At 45.0% G+C, this 23,183-nt stretch overlaps 1 protein-coding gene across 1 annotated transcript in view; it reads right to left on the bottom strand.

The window, feature by feature from the left end:
* The window catches only part of KCNC1 (potassium voltage-gated channel subfamily C member 1), a 79,867-nt gene extending 57,936 nt beyond the window's left edge, over positions 1-21,931 (bottom strand). Inside the window, exon 1 of the mRNA XM_001366617.3 lies at positions 19,478-21,931. Coding sequence (XP_001366654.1) covers positions 19,478-20,047 — 570 coding nt within the window. The 5' untranslated portion in view covers positions 20,048-21,931. The remainder of the gene's footprint in view (positions 1-19,477) is intronic.
* Positions 21,932-23,183: the final 1,252 nt, after the last annotated feature.

The raw sequence follows: 23,183 nt of genomic DNA, 5'->3' as shown, positions 1-23,183 counted from the left end.
GGCAAAGGGGCAAGGTGCCACTTTATCTTAGACCATACCCTCAAAGGAAAGGGCTAGATATGGGACCTTGGCTATTTAGCCTGGAAATGAGAAAACCTTGGGGTGACCATGGAATCAAAGGCTTAGAAACAACCTTGATGATCATGTAGTTCAATACTTCATTTGATAGAGGAATAAATTAAGCCCAAAGAAGTCAAAAGACTTACCCAAGTTCACCTAGAACATAAATAGAAGAGCCAGTCTTCAAACCCACTAACTCCAAATCTAGCCCTCTTTCCACTGTAGCCCTCTTTCTCTCAGGACAGAGAGACTTCTCAAGTATCTGAAGGGTTATCATATGGAATTAGGGAGCAGGTTTGTTTTGTTTAGCTGAAATAGGAGTAGTGGATGTAAAGTGTTAAAAGAAGACTAAGGTTCCATATAAAGAAAGACTTCCTATCATTTAGGAATCAATTCTAAATTGTCCAGTTTGGAGCTGAGCTGTCTTCAGAAGTTGTGTTTTCCCATCCCAACAGGTCCTTCTTTGGAGGATGGGCAGCTATTTGTGGAGATATGATAGAGGGAGATTTTGTTCATATATGGGTTGGACTATATGACTTCTGGGGGCTGTTGAAACTCAGACATCTTGGTATCTTGGCTTTTCCTGTTTTGTGTTTTGATGTCAAATCCTTCACAACCTGGATTCTTGCTACCTTTCTAGTCATCTTATACTTTCATCCCTTCAAGCACTCTATGATCCAGCTAGACTAGCCTACTTGTGTTCCTCACATGGCATTGACATCTCCTGACTCCATGATTTTTCTCCCATACCTGGAATGATCCTCCACCTCACCTGGACTGTCTGGCTTCCTTCAAGATTAAGCTTTAATTCACTTTCTGGAGAAAATCTTTCCCAGCCTCACTCTACTCCCAATCTCTACTCTTTAAGATTACCTTCAATTTACACTATATATTATTCTCTAGATTCTTTCAAGTCTCCCCAATTGGAATGTGAGTTCCTTGAGATCTTACCGTTCAGTTGTGTCTGTGTCTCTGTGATCCAATTTGGAGTCTTCTTGACAAATAAACTAGAATGGTTTGCCATTTTCCTTTTCAGCTCATTTTACAAATGAGGAAACTAAGGCAAACACAGCTAGTAAATAACTGAGGCCACATTTAAATTCAGGTCTTAGAACTCTATCCACCTACTTTCCTTGTATCCCAAGTATTTAGCACAGAGTCCAGCACATAGGAGGTGATTAATAAGTGCTTGTTGACTTGAATGGATTTGATTTACCAAAATTTCCTGTTAACTAAATGAAAAAGGCCCTGGCCTGGACAGTCAAGGAAAGTTTGTAGAGACATTTAAGCTGTATGTTATATGCATGCACATGATTATGTCAATGTGTAAAAATGTACTCTCTTTGTGAACTTTGGGGCAGAGGAATTCTGATGATAGGCTGTGGTCTGTAATCAGGATGATTAGAAGTTCTTTATTCATAGTAAGCTCTTTTAAATGCTTATTGTATTGAATTGAATGAATCAATTACATTTTTAAGCATTTATTGAGTGCTTAGTATATACATGTACTCTGCTAAGTTCTGGGAATACCAAGAGAAAAGTGAAAGAGTCCCTGCCCTTTAGGATTTTGTACCCTAATGGGGGAGACAAATATATACTTATATAGACACAGTGGATGAGTGCTGGACTTGGAGTAAGGAAGACTTGGGTTCAAATTCTGTTATATTCTGTTGTGTGACCCTGGATCACACTCACTTCCTGAGCCTCCATTTCCTCATTTGTATCCCTTCTAGTTCTACACATACGATGACATGATTTTATGATCCTAGGTACAAGGTAACCTTGTAGGTGATGGCAGTAGAATATGGGGGACCTGAAAAAGTCTTCTGCAGAAAGTAAAACTTGCATGGAGTCTTGAAGGAAAAAAGGATTCCAAGAGATGGAGGTAAGGAAAGAGAATGTCCAAAGACATGTGCAAATGCCTAGAGATGGGAGATGGACATCATGGATTTGGAACAGGAAGTAGGTCAGTATGGATGGATTGTAGAACACAGAGAAAGGAGTAATGTGAAACAAGAGAAAGATAGGAAGGAGCCAGATCATGAAGAGCTTCAGATACTAACCAAAGATGTTTACATTTAACCTCAGAAGTAATATGGAACCACTGGAGTCTGTTGAGCAATAAATAGGATGACATGATAAACCAAGGAGTCCCAAGGAGCTTAACCAAGATAGGCCTTTTACTCAGGACTGCCTGACTCTGAGATTGATTTCTCTTATTTTGGTAGTCATTAATAATGGGAGAGGTGGAGAAAGGCTATTTACAAAGTCCCATAAAAATGTTTTTTGAGCTGAGTTTTGGAAGAAGTTAGGGCTAGAGCACCAGCCAGGGGTTGTGGATCGAATCCCTTCTCCATCTGAGGCTCAGCTTCCTCCTCAAGGAAGATATTGACCCTCCTTGATGAGGGTCCAATGCTATTGTCAGCAGCAGCCATGTGCTTTCCTACTCCTTCTCAGACCCTAGGAATCTCAGGAAGGGGTTTGTCCCTGATTGCTGAGTACATGCCCCAGACATCCCAGCAGGTCCCTTGTTTCTACAAAAGCAGTACAGAGAGCCACAGGCACACAGAGGTCACACTTACCACACTGTGGCTTGTTGGGCATAAAAAATTAATCCCTTCCTCAAGATGAGCTGAGTCGTGGTGAATGAATGAGCCTTGGGAAGCTAAAGGGCTGTGGTCTGAAATGTACTTAATACTCATGGCTTTTGACAGGAGATCAAAGGATCATAGATTTTTAGCTGGAAAGAATCTCAGAGGTCATCTAGTCCCAAACTCTCATCTAGAGACAAGGAAACTGAGACCTAAAGAGATAAAAATTACTTAGCTGTGGTCATGCAGGTAATAAATGGTTGGGACAGATTTGAATTCAGACTTTCCTCCTACTGATGGTGCCTTTGGGAGCAGCAAGAGTCATTCTGGATTTATTTTACAGCTGTAAACAAAGTGCTCTTTTAAACATTCAATTCAATTCAGTTCACTTCCACAAATGATTTATTAAAAGTGCTGTGTAGTGGTGTACAATTAGGATGAGGTTTTTTAAATTGCATTATCAACAGACAGATTTAAAAACAAAAGATTTTACTATTACGCCTTGAGTAGTGACCTTGCTGGGTTCATTTAGCCTTAAACCCAGTGAGTTTCCTAGCTTCTCTGAACCATGGATCTTGTTGAGACTTAAAAAGGATGGATCTTCCTACAGTTTGCTTGTGGATGGAGTCCATCCAGATTTGAGGATCACAAAATCACACCTGAAAGGAACCTAGATCTCATTCATGGGTCCCGTGACTCTGAATCCAGCACTTTCCCCACCACTCTAGTTTCTTTCTCATTTTTGATAAAATGGAAGAGTCCTCATGCTTCTGGACTCTGCAAGGGAGTAAAGGGGAGAGTCTTTGTGGCTAGGGTCTGCAGTCAGGGAGCTTGACAATCAGACCATGGATGAGCGAGGCTGGTGGGCCACAGGTGTAGTTGCTACAGGGAAGAGCCAGAGGTGTCCATTCACAAGCTTTTTTTGGAGGGCTGTCAGGCTCAGGCATATGTGCAGGCCAACATGTATGCACGTAGAGAGGACCAGTCACAGGTATGTGGGAGAGGCCAAGTCAGATACAAATGTGCCTGCAATCTCAGGAGACAGGGGAAGTGGAGAATCCCCTCTTGCAGTCTTTCAGAGTGTGCTGACTGGAAAAACTGAACTGAACTTGGCCAGCTGTGAGAATGGATAGACAGTAGTTGGGACCACAAGGAGAACTAGAGGCTCTGGTTCTGATTTTGGAGGTGTTAGAGACAAGTCAAAAACCCAAGCATTAGAACTGAGATGGGAAAGGTTAAAGGTATCCCATGGAAAGAGATGGAAAATGCATAGCAGATGACCCACTGGGGGAAAAAAAGCCAGAGGAAAGAAAAGAGGGAGAAAAATAAAGCCTCAAGAAGAAAAGAGAGGTGAAAAATACTAGGATAAAAGGTACAAACAAAAAGAATCTTTAGCTCCTATTTATTCACTGATTCCCTGTGAGGTCCTGTGGCATCATGTTGCTGAAGGCTCCCCAAACACTCCAGCTCTGGCTAATATGAGCCTGTCTTGATCCAATATGGCAACATGTACTTGGCTGCCCTCAGAGAACCAGAAACCTTAAGTGCAATTTTCATACAAACCTCAGAAGCTGAGGTCAAGGTTCTGATAAAGATAGGAGCACAGGCTTAATGGAAACTGGCGGATCCTGTTTTAACTTCACTATCTCACACTTGTCCCACCCATGGTCTGCTTCTCCTTCCATTCCTTCTTTTGCTTTGTTAATACTCTTCCACTACCCTTCCCCTTCCTTCTTCTAAGGTCCCCATTTAAAGGGAAAGGGTTTCTAAGTTACTGGATGCAGTGTATAACCCCATCTGCAACTCTTTGGGTATCTGGGATGTAATTTTGTCTGCAGGCAAAATGGAGGTCCTAGAGATGTCAAAAATCCACCATGTCCAGAACAGAACCCACTTTCTTTCTCTCCAAACCAATCCAACTTATAAACTTTCCTGTCTACATAAACTTTCTGTCTAAGATACCACCATTTTCCAAGTTTCCCTAGGTCATAATCTCTCTCACTTGTCGTATCCAATTTTAATCCCTTACCACATCTAGACCTTTCAACCTCAGCACTGATCGATTACTCTTATATAAATGGCTTATTATTAGCTGAAACCTGTAACCCAGCTAATCAGAGACAAATAGAATGTAGTGGCATAGATACTAGAATGAGATCAGTTTCTCGTCTCAGAGGCAGAAAGGGTATGAGGAAATGTTTAGAAGAATGAGTTGCAAGGTAAAGGAAAAAACTAAGAAAAGTATGGATCTATTGGAACATAATTGTAGGAGAAGGGCTAGCCCCCATGGAGTAAGAAAGTATTTCTCAAGAGATTAACAGAGGCAGATTAGGGTTGGGGCATGAGAAGGAGAATGTCAATGTAGAATACTAGAATCACAGAATCTTAGAGTTGGAAGTATCCAAAGAAGCCAAATAGTCTGTCTCTTTACCTAGAAAAGAATCTCCTCCAAATGACAAATGGTCCATTTGGCCTTTGCTGATAGATTTCTAGAAAAAAGTATCCACTTCTTCCCAAGACAGCCCATTCTACTTTTGGAAAGCTCACATTGTCAGACAATTTTGCCTTTCATTATACCCAAATTAGCTTCCTTGATGCTCCCAATCTCTTTGAAGAGACTTGTCTAGAAGAGAACTCATCACCTTCTCCCATAAACCTGCTCTTCATGATTTTTAAAAAAATTTCTATTGATGGTATCACCATTCTCCTAGTAACCCAGGCTTGAAAAGTCTTTCCTTGGGCTCTGCTCTCCTATTCATTCTCTCTCCCAAATCTACTCAGCTATCAAGACCAAGTACCTCCACAAGATTCCTTATATCTGCCCCTTCTCTCCATTCACAGGGCTGCTATCCTGGTGTATGTTCTTGTCATTTCTTGTCTAGACTATTAAAATAGTTGTCCAGTTGGTCTCCCTGCCTCTAACCCACTTGTTCAGGTGTAGCTCATATTACTGTCGTGTGTTAGACAAACTAGACCACTCCCCACACTCAATCTTGTATAGCCCTCTCCTAACTCTGTGTCTTTGTTCAGCTGGTCCCTTTGTCTGGAATAGATCTTGACCTCCTATCCCAACACATACCACAATCACCAAGGTTAATTACTTCTCTTGGGTAACTGTGGGGTTCCCTATCTGAGCAGAGAAGGGAGCCTCTGACATAGACAAACTAACCAAGGGAATAGAGCATAAGGTTTGTACCTTCTGGTCCTTCTATCTGCTGGTCCAGGATATTTCAAACATTACCTGCCTTTCAATAACTATATAGCCTCACTACCAAGATCATTCCTGACAACTATTATATATTACTTGCTGCACCACTGATCATACTACCAACTATACTACTCATGTTACTGTTAGCTTCATCATCCCTTATAACAACCACTAAACCATTTCCTACAACAACCACTAGGCCACATACAACATCATTCACTCCACACAATATTCATTCATTTGGCTATCACCACTCTTCACTCTTCATTCTCAGAGGACAGATAGCAACATCTGTGTGTGTGTCTTTCTCTGTCTCTCTGTCTCTGTCTATCTGTCAGCCTTTCTCTCTGTCTCTCCCCACCTCCCTGATGCTAGACTTTCTCCACTAGGTAGCCATTGAGAGGCAGTTGACCAAAAGACAATCAAGACCTTTGAGTTATTCCAGGAGAAGGTAGTTGTGAAGGTGGTGGTAGAAATGGTGAACATGGGCAGCTAAAACTCTCATACTGAATCTACCTCCACCTCAACAGCTGCCATAGAAGCAGCATCCTGAGTCCATGACCCTCCTAAAGCTCTGATGGCTCCCTAGTCTCTCTGAATACGAGAGATGTGCTCAGGATATCTAGGTAGAGTGGAAAAACATGAAGTCCTCAAAGCAAATGCTTGCTCAGAGGTAGATTTTTGGACTCATGCTCCAAGCAGTTATTCTTATTCCAGCAAGAGCAGTCTGGGCAAGTCTATGATTCCCTTATCAGTCATGTTTTTAAATGCATACAAGTTTAGTGAAAATTTAGATGTCATCTCTTCGTATCCAAGTTCACAGGCTCCTTAAAATCTATCCATGAATCCTGTAGGGGTTGGGGAACAATCAAGTCTTGTATTCCTGAGGACTTCTGGGCACTACATTGGTACTTCAGATTGTGTTCAAAGGGAGGTGACTAGGATGGTGAAGGAACGAACAGAAGACTAGAATAGGAGGACCTTGAGGGCTTCATAAGACCTTGAAGGACATGGAAATGTTTAGCTCTGAGAAAAATAGACTTGGGGGATGAAGGTAATATAATAGTTAACTTCTGGAATCTAAATGTTTGTCAAGTAGAAAGGAACAAAAGGGAGAAATTACAGAGACATAGATTTAGGACCACTTATCAGAAATTCTGGAGTGGGAACTATCGTCCAAGTAAGGGTTGGACTAGAGAGTCTTTGATGCTATGGGAGCAAATACAGTCTCTGTGTCCTCTTGTGACTTGGGATTTAGGACATGAATAGGCCAAGCATGTCATCCTGAGACCCAGACCTTGCCAGGCAAACAGATCAGTGCATCTCCTTGAGATCCAGAGTCAGGAGACATTGAAGCCAGTGTCTTCCTCAGGCTCAGGTTTAGGGAAAAAAGAGTCCCATGGCTAAGGGCTTCAACTGTCATCCCAGGACCAGGGCCAACATTCCCCTTGAAATGTTCCGTTCATCCTCGAGGACCAGGCTTCTGGCCAAGAGACTCCCGCTCCTACCCAGCCTCAGGCTAAACTCAGCCTGGCCACCCCAGACATCTGGGCACCAGGGTGATGCAGACAGGACAGGGGGCAGCCAGTGTGTTTGGAAAACTGCTTTCTGGGAGATGGCATTGTGTAATGCAAAGAACTCCAGCCTGGGCATCAAAAGACCTCAATTCTGGGCCTGACTCCACTATTCACTTGCTATGTGATTTTGAGGAAGTCTCTTCTCCTCAGGGCCTCAGTGTTTTCTTGTATTCATTGAGGGGGTTGGTCTAAATAACCTCTCAGGTACAATAAGTTTAGAGGTTAGGATTTAAGGTTAAAACAAATTTAAGTTAAAACAAATCATTGTTCCTAATTGGAAAGGGGCTTCAGCATTAATTTAGTCCAACCCCTTCATTTTATATGAGGAAACTGAGGCTCACAGAGGTTGAGTATCTTGTCTAAGGTCACAGAATTAATAAACATCAGCGGCAAGACATAAATCTAAATCTTATGACTCCAGAGTCAATACTCTTTCCCCTATGCCAACGTTAATAATTCAGCTCCTCTTCAAATACTCCCTGTGAGAAGGAATTGACTTCCCTTATTTTAGCTCTTTTCCCCACAAATACTCTCTTAATTCTCCAGGAAATCATCTGGGGATGCAGGGAAGGAAGATGGAGTTTGGGTCAGGGCAGGCTTGATTTTTGTGGGACCACTCCACGCTTCAAGACCAGCTGTTCTATCCTCAGGGAGGGGAGGGGTGATGACACATGAGTCCTGGCTCCAGAGCACAGTCTTTGAATACCAAGGGCCCTTGTCACTGACCATTTTCACTGTGCTGTGCTACTGTTTACTCCAACACCCTTGGAAACAAGATTCCCGGAAGTAGAAGGTTATGAGGCAGAGGGAAGCAAAGGAACTCCTGCAAGGTGTCCTCTTCTCTTTTATAACGAAGAAACAAAGTACTTTCCTTCAAGACAGGTGTGACTATAAATTCTTGAAAAAGACATTTTTTCCTTTTTCTGTCTCTGTTTCTGTCTCTCTGCCTCTGTTTTTCTTTCTGTCTCTCTTTAACAAACTAGGGAAACCCTCTCCCTGATCAGAGGCTGCTAAGGCCAGTCCCCTCTGCTCCCAGAGAGAAGAACAGCCAGGGGCAAGGAGCCAAAGCCTCACTGACCAGAGGATTCCTGTCCTTTCTGTCCCCTGGGAATGCCCCTGTCATGAGACCAGTCTCTAAATAGATACAAGGTGCTATATTCAGCTGTCATGGGATGCCCAGGAGATCCCTGGACCTAACCAGCTCCCTTGTTACCTCCCATGGTCAACACCTGCTTCTTCCTACTAACAAGGAGAGCACAGATAATCAAAATTCCCAGATAATCCAAAAAGTTTCTTAAGAACAACCAGCAATGTAACACCCATAACAAAAACCTTCATGTGACTTCTATTTTAGAGGCACCAAGCATTTTGCGGGGGTACTGGAATGGCCATCCACAAAAGATCACTGGATGTGAGACCAGAAATCTTACATATGAATCTCAGTTTTTTGTTCCCTGAATGACTTTGAGAAAGTCAATGTAACCTCTTTGGTCTTCAGTTTCCTCATCTGTAAAATGAAGGAGTTGGCACTGATGATCTCTAAGGTTACTGCAAGTTCTAAATCAACATTTCTTTGAACCTAAACATCCCTTAATAAACCATAATGGATCTGTCATCCAGGAGTTCTTGCAGACAAAGTCTTCTTTAATCTAATTTCATTTTCAGCCTTGACTCCCATTACATTCAGGGGTCCCCAAGAGGTTGAGCTCAATCTTCCGGTCTATTTTGAAATGTTACTCCGTTGATCTCTGCTACTGCTACTGCTGCTGGAGTTGCTACTACTTCCCAACCACCCCACCCCCCTCAACAGCTTGAGAATACTTTCCATGGGTAGGGAAACATGGCCAGCAGCCAACTTCCCCTTTCCTTCCTCCATCAGTGACTTATGCCCCTCCTACCCAAGTCCCAGAGAAGAGTATGAGGTTCCAAGAAATTATAGATGATTAGAGCAAGAAGGACCTTAGAAATTATTGAGTTCATCCCTAGTGAACAGAGACAGGTTTCTGCTCTTCATAAAGAAGGATGCTGTAACAATCAGCAGTCCAACAATGGAATGGCTGTCTCATGGAGTAGTGAGCTTCCCATTCCTAGAGGTTTTAAAGTAGGAACTGAATAGTTGCCTGGCAAGGACCACATGCCATCAATCATCCTTTCTAATTCTAAGATCCTATTGTCTTTATTCCCTCATTTGGGCATTTAAGGATATTAAGGTTTAGAAAGAACAAATGGCTTTCTCAACATAGTGTGAGAGTAGCAGTCAGAATCTAAACCTAGGTCCCTTGACCACCAATAAGTTTTAGATTCCTTCCTCTTTGATAACCACATCTTGGCCCCTAGGTGGAAAGTTTCTCTGATCTGGGGTCAGAAAGGGGAGGTTGGCTCAATCTTTATAGCTGAAATTGGGCAGCCCAGAGCACTTTATTAACCCCTATCTTGCTCCAAGATAAGCAACAGAAATGTTGGTTCCTAGAGCTTTCTCATGAAGACATTCAGATTATTGAGCCAACACTGCTACAGATAACTACAAACAGCTCTTTCAAGGACCTCTGCTACCAGGTATTTTCTGCCTCATCTAGACTGGCAAGTGTTGGGACTCAGCTCCTTGTTTCTACATTGCTCGAGGGATAACCAGGTTTGCCATTGTCATCAAGGAAAATAACAAGCAAGTAACTGGTGCAAAGCTCTGTGGGGATAAAAGAAAAACCAGAAGACAGAGAGCCCTGCAGAGAGATGGAACTGCAGTGAGAAGCCCTCTGTAGAAAGTACACTGCAGAGAAGATGCTCCTGGGAGGGGGCACTGCAGAGAAATACCCGACTGAGCTTTAAGCACCTCATCTGGGAAAGAGGAAAACACTTACACTGGTGGCTAACTAACTCACTTGCTCATGGAATCATTGTGAACAGTGTGCTTTCTAGACCTGGAAGTAATAAATGAATGTAAGTGAATTTGTTTATCACTAAGAAGGCTAGATTCATGAAATACTCGCTACAGACCCTAGTTTCCCTACCTGTAAAATGGGTGGAATAAACATGCTAACAACCTCATGAAGCTATTATTTTTACTGCAGAAAGGGTGCATTGCAGAGAAGGATCACTGCAAGGAAAGGGAAAATGCAGAGATGGTTCACCTTGGAAAGGAGTCACTTCACTAACTGGGCAGCTCCCTCCAGAGGAGGGACCCTGCAGACACAGTGCACAATTAAGAAAATAACTCCACTGGTTCAGTTTTCCCATCTGATAAATAGAGAAAATACTTACAGCACCAACCCTATAGGATTATTATATTTATTATGAAGAGGGCAACCTGTTGAGAAGTCATAGAATTAAAACATCAAAGAACCTCAGTCTCCCAATCTGTAAAAGGGAGAAAATACTTTTCACTGTCAGCCTCACAGGGTTGAGATTACATTTATATCAGAGTGCACATTTCAGAGAAGTGTCCATGCAAAGAGGGGCCCTGTGGAGATTATACTGCAGAAAATGCTCAGTTCTCTATAGAGAAGGGCACTGGAAAATGTATGCATTGCAGAGGGGGCACTGCAGAAAGTGTTCACTGCAGAGAAAGGCCATAACAAGGAGGAGCACTGCAGACAGTATTCTGTGTGCTGCAGAAAATGTTCTCTACAGAGAAGCACCATTGAACATGGGCACAACAGAGGGGGACATTGTAGAAAGAATATACTGCAAAGAAGGGCCACTGCAAGAAGAAGTACTGCAGAGATCATAGACTGCAGACAGGACCACTGCAAAGATGCTGCAATACACAGAGGTCACACTCACACTGCAATGAGGACACACTGCCCACTAGTACCCTCACTGGCCAATCTGATCCAAATCAGGTGCTGTGGTTCATATCTGGATTACTGAGCCTCAAGAGATGGACTCTGAGATAAAGAAAAACTGAGAGGATGTTTCTATTAGCCCACAGAGGAACAGTAAGAAATAGGGGACTGAGAGATGAGTGAGATGAAAGGGCTAGGAGCATGGAGGTACGCATTACCCCAGGGTGAGAAAGGAACTTGATGGAGAAGGGGAAGTTGAATATTCTGATGTGTGTTCTCATGAGGCCTGCATCTTGATCATCCATGGAGTCCCTCTTTGACCACTCCTTTATAAGCCCAAGCTTCCCTGGCCACATAGTTCCTAATAGAGACCTCAGATTGTTTGGTGCCAAAGCACTCTCATTCAGGAGCCCCTCTTCCCCAACCAGGCTCAGCAACCTGGCTCTACTTTTTGCCATAGCCCACTCAGGCTAGGGAGAGGCCCAAGACTCATTAAGTACTCAAGTTCAGCCTGGGCCATGAAAAAAAAAAAACAATAAAATCTAGCTGGTGACCTTGGGTCCAGGTTTCTGACTGATGACCATCAGGAAAGTCCGAGAGTGAATTGAGACCTCCCTTCCACCCTTCCTGAAAGGGAAACTTCAAAGGAAGTTCAAAAGAAAGATATGAGATAAAGAGAAACCTGAGATAGCTACAGAGGTATAGAGAAAGAAGTAGAGACCCATAGAGATAGCAAAGCAGAAACAAAGAAGAGATGCAAAGAAAAAAGACTGACAGATGAGAGAAGGTTAGAGGAAGAAGAGAGGAAGAGACAATGGATAAAGCACTAGACTTGAAGTCAAAGAGTCAGGTTCAAATCCCACCTCAGACATTTATTAGTCACATAAACCTGAATGAGTCACTTATTTCCATGTCTTGATTTTGTCATCTGTAAGATGACAGAGTTAGACTCTACATCTCTGAAGTCCATTCCAGCTTGAAATCTATGAGTCTATGAAGAAGAAAGAAATAAGTAGAGATACAGAGTCCCATGACTGAGGCTATATGAGGGAGGAGTATGGAAGTGTTAAAAGTTCAAAGCCCATTCCACTGTGTGGAAGTGGGGAAGGTGGAGATGACTTTCCAATTGATGGAAATGACCTGCCCCTGATCAAGAGCCTCACATCAAAGGATGAACTCAAATCAAAGTTTAGAAATGGACTAGCAGATGATCCCAGGCCATGAACAGCAAATTCAAGGAGCTAAGACTTTAAGCAAGAAAGACTTGTTTGAACATCAAAAAGGGTCCTGCCCTTTTGATTCAGGCTTTCTAAGCCCTGTTGCTCCTGGGTTCCTATCTACAAGTAGTCTTGCAAGGTCAAAGAAGACAAAATCAAGGAAGGGACACAGGAAGGACAAAGAAATCATTTCCAGATTTCAGACACTCAGCAGCTCCTAGGTACTTAAGGCTAGGGCTCTTGCTCCCTTCAATATATTAATTAACAAGTGAAGGGATGACTATGTGCCAGGCACTGTGCTAGGTGTTGGGGATATAAGTACAAAGAATGAATTAGCCTACTTCAAATGAGCTTATATCATAATTGGAGAATGTTAGGGAAAGAATTGAAAGCAGATAGACGTACCTACTGGGGCCTCCTAGGCATCAATCTCTGTCCCACTTCAGTCTCAGATTTTTCTGGGTCCTGTGCCTCAATCCCGCCAAGCTGAATGATCATCCAGGCTTCAAGTTCCTAGCCAGACTCTGGGACTAAGATCCTTCCCTTATCCTATAAGTCTTCCATCACATCAAATACTTCCCATTTCTATGGATCCACCTCCATACCCCAGGAAACCTTTTTTTCCCCTCAGCACCCCTTCTTATGCTTAGGTATCCCTTCTTCTTCTGGAATACCCTCCTCATTCTAAATCCCTTTTTCCCTCCTTTCTCCAGAGACTATGGATTCACCTCTTCTATCAACACTAGGTCTGTGCAGACTATGCTGTTAGAAAAGTAGACATTATTGTTTCTTTTGGGTCATGCCTGTTGCCCCATCCTCTCTCTCCTCCCCCTCCCCCACCTTACCCTCAACCAGGCCCAATCTATGCTCAGTGGAGATTTAAACTTGGTATCAGGACAATAGTGGGTCAGTGCAACGCTCTTCCTCAGAATCTGGAATCATTCACTCCCTATATAGGGTGAGTATGTATCCAGGCAGTTGGGGACTGAGACAGATTCATAATTTGTACAGTGTGACTGATGCTGGGGGCACTCTGCAGCCCACTATAAATCACCCCTGACAGGAGAGAAATCATTCATCTCGAGCCAGCTGCCTAAGGAATCTCCAAATTATTCTAGAAATGATGACTGTGTGCTTTTGCTACTTCCATTCCCCAGAACTCCCCATGCCTGCCTTGGAAATTGTATGGCCCCTCCCTGAGTTCCAGACTGAGCTGTGGCCCTCTCCCCCAAGGCTTACAGCTAATGCTTTCTGTACAATAACAAAAGAGGCTGTTGTTTACTGTCCAAAGGATCACAGGTTCCTGGAAGGCTTGCCCACATAAACCATTCAGCTACCTAGTGTCCTACCATCTTTGCCCCAATCCTCACCTGGCCTGGGGCGATAAAAAAAAATTGAGTCTATTAGTCAATTATGCTAGTCTGAGCAGATAGCAAGAATCTATTCAGATCCAAGAAGAATTTTATCAGTGGAATGGATTCTGCCATCTGTGTAGACCTGATCCTGGATTCTTACTGTCTTAAGATCTGGGTTTGAGGCAACCATGGATCCATGGATTGCTAGGTCTGGGATCCTAGGATCTGAGTGGTCAAAATCTTGGGATCTGAATGGTTGTGATTTGGGGATCTGGATGATTGGAATGCTAAGAGAATTACATTTCATGGGTTTGAGGGAACCCTCACTTCATGCCTAGATTTCTTTGGAAAACCTTCTGACCTATCTCTTTGACTCAATCACTTCCCCTCCAATCAGCCTGTACAAGCTTCTGGAATAAACTCCCTTAAGTGGTATAGAGAGAGAAAAGTGACAGATTCTAATCTTGCCAGTAACTAGCTGGTTGACTTTGGGCAAGTAATTTCTTCTTTTTATGCTTCTCTGTAAAACAAGGACATTGGGTTCCATGATTTCTAAGTACCATTTAAGTTAGTGACAACTTATTTCCTATATCTTCCTGCTCAGAAGCTGACAATAGCTCATTATATCTAAACCCATTGAGTCTAGAATTTCAGACTATTGGCAATATGGCCCCCCAACCTTTCTATCCAAACTTTTCTGCCACTATACCCCAACAACTACTCTCTTCTTTGTCCCCAAAACAAATCATGATCATTCCAATCTCAAATTTTGCTCCTACTTTCTACCATTATCTCCAGCTTAAGCTGCCTTCCTCTTTTTCTTCTTGACATACAAATCCTTCCCATCCTTCAAAGTCTGGATCAAGTTCCATCTCCCTAGAGAACAATTTATTCCTACCTGTCCCGACCCCTAGTCATCTCTTCTTCCTCTAGGTACCTAAATCCTTCGAGTCTGGGTCACTCAATTCTGAACTTGACTAACTTCTACATTTGAGTTTTGTTGGTCCAGCTGGACAGTGATGGAGCTCAGTGAAAGTAAAGGACATATCTCCTGCATCAGGTAGAACCTAGAACCTTTGTGAAACACGAATGGACTTGAAATCCATAGATCTAATTTCAAACTACAGGTTCTGCCTATGTAACCTTAAGCAAGTCACTTATCCTTTCTGAAATGTAAACTAATTACCTATTAATTCCTTTCCCTATACAATCCTCACACAAGATATTCCATCTCTCATCTCTATATTTTGCCTAAGTTATGCCTCATACTTGGAACACACTCCCCACTCATCTTTGTCTCTTAGAATCCCCAATTTTCTTCTATGTGAGACCTATCCTGATTCTCTCAGCTGCTAATGCCCTCCATTATATATATATATATATTTTATACTTATATGTGCACATCTCCCTGCCCAATAGAATATGATTCCCTTGAAGATGAGTACTGTTTTATTTTTGTCTTTGTATCCTCAACACCCAGCACAGTGGCTTCATATAATAATTGCTTGTTAATATTTTATTTGAACTATAAAATAAAGATATTTGACTAAGTAGTTCTACAATCCTTTCCATCTCTGAAATCTTACAACCAAAGCAAAATGAGTAAAGATGGCTGAGTGATGGGTGGGTCATAATTGCCCTGGATGGCTGTTAGTCAAAAGCCTAGATTCCAGAGCTTGCAATCTTAACAAATCCATTCACCCTACCACATACCTCTACTCCAGAATTTTTGTATTCTTTTCTAACCAAAACCAAATGCACACTTCAGTAGAAAATTGTAGGGTTTCCAGGGAATGGTAGCAGGGTAGGGCATGTACAGATGGTGCCTAATCACCAACCACCCAGCCCATGATGGGTAGGAGGGGAGATTATGTGTGTTTGGTATGTGCCCATGCACACACATGGAGGGAAGTTTCTTCAGGCTAAGAAAATGAATAGGGACAGTAAACATGACCATTCCAAATTCCAGCAAATAGGCTGGCAAATAGGGCTACAGAATATGATCAAACCTTATCTTTCATACTGAAACATAAATTTGTGAACACAGCACACACACACACACACACACACACACACACACACACACACATTATAGTAGGAAGAAACTTAGCCACAGCTAAATCTCACCATTCAAGAATCCAGAGAAAAATACATATGACAGAAAGAACAAAGAATACCTTAGTCTGAATGAACTACAGAGGGGAAGCATGGTGTGTAGCAAAAACAACTCTACTTGGGAATTAGGCCATTTGGGTTCAAATCTTGGCTCTGTCACTTACTCACTGGCATTAGATAGGTTTCCTAGCTCATGACCTCTCTATACAACGAAGTAAAGGACCTCGCCAGTCTTTCCCAGTTCTGACATTCCGTGATTCTAAGATCTTTTGTAAAAGACAGCAATGAGAGAATTGGACAGAGGCAGTGGGTTGGGTTCAAAGACCAGAAAAATGCATACAGAAGATTATAAGAGCACAGAACTGGAGGTAAGAGGAAACAGAGTTGATCTAGTGTAACTCTCTCATTTTACAGATGAGGAAATTGAAGTCCAAAGAAGAGAAGTGAGTTGTGCAAAGTCACTTAGCTAGTAACTAAGTGGCAGAGCCAAGATGTGAACTTCAGTTCTGTGCCTCCAAGTTCAGCCTTCTTTCCACTGTACCACAGCCTCATGACAGGAGAAGAGGGTAGAATGAGAATCAGGTGGGTGAGTGATACTTTCTTATATGGGGTCACTGCCATGAGCCAAAATTTCCATCCTCTGCCACTCACCCCAAGGGATCATGGTTTCTTCATGCTCAGTTATAAACCAATGGTCCTCTCCTTCCATTTATGGGCCTGAATCTGAGAGACCTACCCAATTTGGTTACTACTGTAGTCAAAATATTGTTCTTTAGAGGTAAGATAATAAAATAAAACTGCAGCCCTTCCTGGGTTCTTTATCTGTAAAGTGAGTTGAAGGGATAGCACAGTGAATAAAGTGCCAGACTTCGGAGTTGTGAAACCAAGGCTCAAATCTGGTCTCACATACTTCCTTGCTCTGTGGCCCTGGGCAAGTCACTTAACCCCATTTGCCTTTCTTTTGCTGCTCAAGTCTTAGAATTGAAACTAAGACAGAGTAAGAGTTGTTGTTGTTTTTGTTTTTTTTTTTTAATTAAAAAAAAAGTGAGTTGAACTAAATGGTATCTAAGGTCCTCCACAACTCAGACATTCATTTCTAGTTCTCACATTCTATGTGTTCCTCTAAGGTCCCTCCCAATTCAGACAATCCAAGGTCTGTAAGAGGGTTAGAGTGGGTGCTGGAGTCAGAGTACATTTCTATCTTTTAAAAACAATTAGACTATTTCAGAACATTCTCTTCACCTTCCTAGCCCTTGCTCCCAGGCTTCCATTCTTCATTTCTCAGTTGCCTTCAAAAAGGACAGCTTAAAGTAAAACTTAGTACTCTGCAAAAATGTCTCAATGAAAGGTTCAGTAATATTGAGGATCAGGGATGTACTCCATTGCTCCCCTAACTCCCAGTTTCTCAGCCTCCAATGAAGGATCACTTACTCCACACACACCCTGCCCTTATCTGTACATCCACACATAGTATAGGTGAATAGAAGAGGGAACTGGAGTGAGATTCATTGATTTGCAAATGAGACAGTATGGATATACTGGGAAGTATGGCCTGGAGGCAGAGAGATCCATTACCTTAGTGACCTCCACCTGTCCTATGACTTGAGCCATTAAAATATTGGTTCTAAAATTCTGTCAGAGAAAGGGGGTTTGGAGGGAGAGGGACCAACCTCTTAAGAACTCCTGGAACTCAAAAAACAGCCCTAAGGAGAAAAGATCAGACTTTCTAAAGTAGAGCCCAAAGCAGGAAAAGATGACATTTTCCCAAGGTCAGTCTCAGGTTTCTCAACCCAACAGGTCTACCAGAGGCTATAGACCACTGAGCCAATGCCCTCCCCATTGGGTCACCCATGAAACCTGCTTCTATGTCTGTCCCCTGCAGCCTCCCCACCAGCCCTTTCAGCACCCAATCAAGTCCTTTCTGGTTATATAACCCCTCTTGCCAAGGTCACTGCTTCCTAGAGGGAAACCCTCTACAGACACCTGCTCAGTAGTCCTAAGGACAACAGAAGGCAACCAGGACTTTCTCAGGGAGGCAGTGGAGGGCTAGAGTGGTTATCAGGGGACCTGGATTCTAGTCCAGGTTTTGCCACATGCTTACTGTGTGACCTTGGGAAAGCCATTTTCATTTCTATTAGTAGCCTCAGTTTCTTAATTTGTAAAATCTGGGGATTTGTGGATTAGAAGATTTGTAAGATCCTTTTCATCAAATACCCTGTGATTTTTTTATTTAGATTCAGTAGAAGTAACCTCCTCCCTCCCTCCATGGAGAAAGGGAGGGACTCTCCCCACAGCTCAGCCGCAGTGGGAGGCTCTGTGGCCCAAGGAAATGGCAGAGTGAGTCCTGGGGAGTCTAATGTCTAAACAAATATAAAGGCTTAGCCTGCCTGGGGCAGACAGCAGCTCCAAGGCCCACTCCTCTCTGGCTAAATACATACCCACCTACCATTATGATCAGCTGTTTCTCCCCCAAGGACCAGTCCTGGCCTGGTTTCTCTTGTCTCCATAGAGCCTGGAGGCCATAGGGAAAGGAATGTTAAATATAGTCCTCTCCCAACCCTTCCTGAAAGCTGCCATTTATCAGCTTCCTTTCCTCTCTTTTCTGGCTACCCTAGGGAACCCTGCTGCACTCACAACACGAGCTAGAGATTCCTGCTAGGGCTAGGGGGATTCTGTGTGAGAGGAGTGAATGAAAGAGGAAATCAAGAACCAAGATTTTGCCCAGTCCTTGAACTGGGGTGAGAACTCAGAGGTGGGAGAGGATGCTCTGGCCTTGGCATTATTCTCTTTTGCCAGAAGGATACTTATTGTCCCGCCATTCACTAACTATAAGGATTCTCCCTGCCTCTCCCACCTTCATTCCCTCTCCTTAATAGGCTATTTATCTGTTCCCCAACACTCCCAACCGATAACCTCCCTCCACTTCCTCTAAACTAGCCCTATTCCAATCTCTTTTCTATTGTCAGAGCTGGAGAGGAGGGAAAACTGGGATATACTCTGCAGCTTGAATCAGAGCAGCGACACCCTCTCCACTTGCCTCAGAGGGTAGGGAGAGGGGCTGCCAGGTGCAAACGGAAGCTGGAATGCAGACAGGCCCACACACTGGAGGCAAAACTCAGTCCACGGGTTTGAATGCAGGCTTTGCAACTTACTACCTGTGTGACCTTCAGTAATTCACTTAATATTTCTGACCTCAGTTTCCCATCTGTACAATGAAGAGATTGGACTAGACAGTCTTAGATCCCTTATGTAGCACTATAACCTAGAATTCCGTGATCTCTCCTCTCTGGATTTCTGAACGTCTTCTTCCACCCCAAATCCAGAGCTCTCCGTTTGCTTGCCAGAGGCATTCGGGGTAGTTTGGGGACCCCCAAACACCCAAATCTTCTTCTGAGGAGCTCACAAAGAACATCAGCAGTGCCCCCCAGCGGCAACGTTGTGTCCTCCGAGGGAGCAAGGATGGAAGGGAAGAGGCCCAAGGCCAGAAAGTAGGGTTGGGGGCGGGGGGTGGGGGAGGGGATGTGGTATTGTTGCCCAAGGGGGTGGTGGAAGAAGGGGAAAGAGGTACTTACCCGCGCGTAGCGTGATGAGTAGGGGTCTTCAAAGAGCGCCCAGATCCGCGGCTGCCAACGGCGCCAGAAGCCTCCCGAGCGGCCGTCGGGTGAGTCACTGAGCGCCAGGCCCTTGGTCATCTCCAGCTCATCCTCCCCGTCTCCCGAGTCACCCGCGCCATCTCCATCTGCTTCCTCAGCGCTGTTTTCCAGAGGCGCGCCACCAAAACTATCTAGTGCTTCTTCGGCGTCCCGGTGCTGCCTATAGGTCATCCAGCAACAGGGCTCCACGTCCGTCTCGTCGATGCCCCAAAAAGCCAGCTCTTCCTCGTACAACGGTCCGCACACGTCTGCTGGACAGTGTAGCTTACCGGTCCGGTAGTAGTTCAAGATATGCGCAAATACGCCCGGGTGCCGGTCAAAAAAGAACTCGTCTGAGCGCGGATCATAGTCAAAGTGACTGTGGGCATCGGGCTCGGCCAGCCAAGCGAGCCGGGTCCCGGGCAGGGTGCGCAGGGTGCTGCGGTACGTCTGGTGCCGCGTCCCGCCCACGTTGATCACGATGCGGTCGCTGTCGTCGCCTTGGCCCATCGCGGCTTCCCCTTAGGCATGTCGCAGGTCAAGGGCACCCATGGGAGAGGCTGGCTGGGTACTGTTGTGGATAGTGGGGGACTGTGTCTTTCTCCCCAAACCCCTGGGGAAGGGGCGCAGCGAAGAGTAGCACCGGCAGGAGGGCAGGCGGAGAGGAGCTGCTCCTTCTCAGTTACACCTTCTCTCTTCTCACCGCCCCGCCCCCTACCCTGCGGCGGCGACCCGGCTCCCTAGCACCTCTGACAGTCCCAGTCCCCCAAATACAAAAACCCTCCCCCCTCCCGCCACCCCTTTCCAACCTCTTCCTCTATCAATTGGAGCGAGATGGAAAGCGATAAATGAGCCCTGGGGAGGCTGTGTGGGTCGCGGGAGGGGGGGGGGGGGCTTGCTGCCAGATGTGTGCAGGCAGTAGCGGTGTCCAGCTACAGAGGAGGAGGAAGAAGGTGGGGAGGGAGGCTGAAGGAGGCGCTCAGCTGCGGGCTGGGGGAAGAGGAGGAGGAGGAGGTGGGGGCCGGGCTCGTGCTCCCATCTCAGCGGCAGTGTGAGAATAAATACATAAATAAATAAATAAATAATCAAGTAAAAATCGAGGAGCCTTCGGGAGCCCGGAGACAGCAGGAGGGCAAAGCGCCTGCGTTTGGGGTAGAACGAGCCGCTATCCAGGGATCCAGAGGATGGGAAGATAGGGGCTGGAAGGCGGGGGCTCGTTGGTTCCTCCCTCTGGGAGGGGGGAGGGAAGAATTACCAGCAACCTCCCAGCCCCCGGCACAGGCGAGGAAAAAAGCGGGCCACTGGAGACGCAGCTTGGAGCGGAGAGAGAGCGGAGAGAGCCACAGGCTCGGTGCTCCTTCCCTAGGACTCCCTTTCCGGCGCGCCCGCTTGCCTACCCGGCTCCCAGTGCTGCTTCTCGGAGGAATTGCCCGAACCTGTAGACAGTGAGGCCCCGGGAACTGCTCTCTGCGCTACCGCCTTGCTGTGCGCCTCTGCGTTCTGCGCTCCTCTGCGCCTCTTCTTCTTCTCCTTCTTTTCTCTTCCTCCTTCTTCTCCTCTTCTCCTCCTTCTTCTGCTTCCCCTTCTCTTCCACCTGTCTTCTCTGCTTCGCTACCCCGTTTCTTTTTTTGGTTCGGCTTCTCCTCTTTGCCAGGTACAGTGCTGAAGGGACAGCTCCCGGAGCTGGGCTAGGTGGCTATGCACCCGGGTTTAGTCCCTGTTTGGGGCTCGGGCTCAGGTTCGGTTTCTGTCCTTCCAGGTCCCGCTCCTCTGAAGCAGCTCCAAAGGAGACAAACGGGTGGGCTTGGCGTGGGGTGGCTCCGGCTACAGAGTGATCCCCGCCGGTGGTAGGGGGCGCCGCACCTAGGAAGTCCCTAAGCTGGTGAAGCTGCGGGCGGCGCAGGAGCCGGGAGGCGGCAGCCGCCGACTAGGCTGCTGCTGCTGGAGTTGGTGCTGCCTTTGTCGCTGCAGCTCAGTCCTCGTCCAGTCCGCCCGGTCGGTCTCCGGACACTGGCACCCAGCTCGCGCAGCCGCACTCGCCAGCTGATGGAGGCGCTACTCTGGGTCCTAAAGAACCCTAGTTCTGTCTAACTCCCCTCCTCCCAACTCACCCAGTCCTCTTTCCAACCTAGCGCATGTGGCACCCAGAGGAACCGGCAAGGAAACGTAGTACCTTATGCCTTAGAGTAAACACTTTGATTTGGATACACAGCCCTTCGACTTGGCCTTCATTCTGAACAGTCCAAGGCTACAAAGGAGACAATTCTCCTAGGGAGAAGACCTGTAGGGGGGCTGTAGAGAGATGAAACTAGTACTAGTGGATCTCGGGACCCACTCGATCCCAGTAAGCATTGATGGTTAACCAAAAGACGTGATTTTGCCGCCCCGCATTCCCCTTCTGCTTGCTAAGAAACAAATCTATTTCACAAACACAGAGACCTTATAATCCACGCCTTATTGGGAAGACGTGACTTAAAACAGAGAACATTGACAGTCCATTAAACCTCATCCCTCTCCTCCTCCCCACTGATCCTGGACCCTGCTTATAGACTCTTAGGTTCATAGATTTAAAAGTAGAAGATTCCTCAGAAACCATTTAGAACAATCTCTTGATTTTACAGATGAGGAAAGGAGGCTCATAGAGGTTGTGACTTGCCCAAGGTCACAAAGGAGTTAAGTCAGATAGCTGGCTATCAAACTTACGTGCCCAGTTTTCAAATACAGTATTCTTTTCACTGTATGGAACTTCCCCATTGATCCCAGAATTTTCCTTGACTTTCTCCATTATACTCACCCCAGGACCTCTCCCCCCAGATAACTTACCTTGAAAATTCTACAATAATTCTACTAATTGTGACCCCTGTCACTAACTGGAACCTCTCCACTTACTCTTTAGTCACACTGACTCCCAAAACCTCCTCCATTGATAACTCTGAATACTCCCCCACATCACACTGATCTTGAAATTCTCCAAAGACCCCTCCCTAATCATACTAATTCCCCTTATATTGCCTCTAAAAACCTCCTGTTGTCTCCAGAATAAAATTAATCCTGGAAACTTTCTCAGTGACTCTATATGTTCCTCTTACTCACCTATTTTACTGAACTATGGGTATCTCTAACTGACCCACCTTAGTCACATTGATTCTGGAGATTGGCACTATAGACAGTAATTCTCAATGACAGTAAGCCTTAATTCTACCCATTGATCCCTGTCCACTGGATATTGAACACTTTTGTTCCATTGAACCTGAACCCTCTCACAAGTGAAAAAGAATCTAGGCATTTCCCCAATCCAAAGTCTTCTCCCTTCCCAAAAAAAGGGGTCTGGCCTTTCTCATCTGATATGACTGCCTGTGTGATACCCCTACATTCTCATCTTTTTAAGCAATCATGACCCTAATGGTACAGAAAGTTGTAGGACAAGGGCATGGAGTGAACAGGATTCCTCTCTGTATCCTCTTAGCCAGTAGGAGAATCAAGGGTAAGGCTGTATTTGTAAGGGAACTGTTTATCCTATGGATCAGTTCTCAGTTCATCACCATTCCCTACACACACACACACACACACACACACACACACACACACACACACACACACTATTCTCTGTCTCTATTTGCTTCGTCTTCTCTCTGTGTCTCTGTCT

Source organism: Monodelphis domestica, chromosome 6, assembly GCF_027887165.1.
Source record: "Monodelphis domestica isolate mMonDom1 chromosome 6, mMonDom1.pri, whole genome shotgun sequence".
Classification (NCBI taxonomy): Eukaryota; Metazoa; Chordata; class Mammalia; order Didelphimorphia; family Didelphidae; genus Monodelphis; species Monodelphis domestica.
This window is presented reverse-complemented; position numbering and strand designations above follow the sequence as displayed.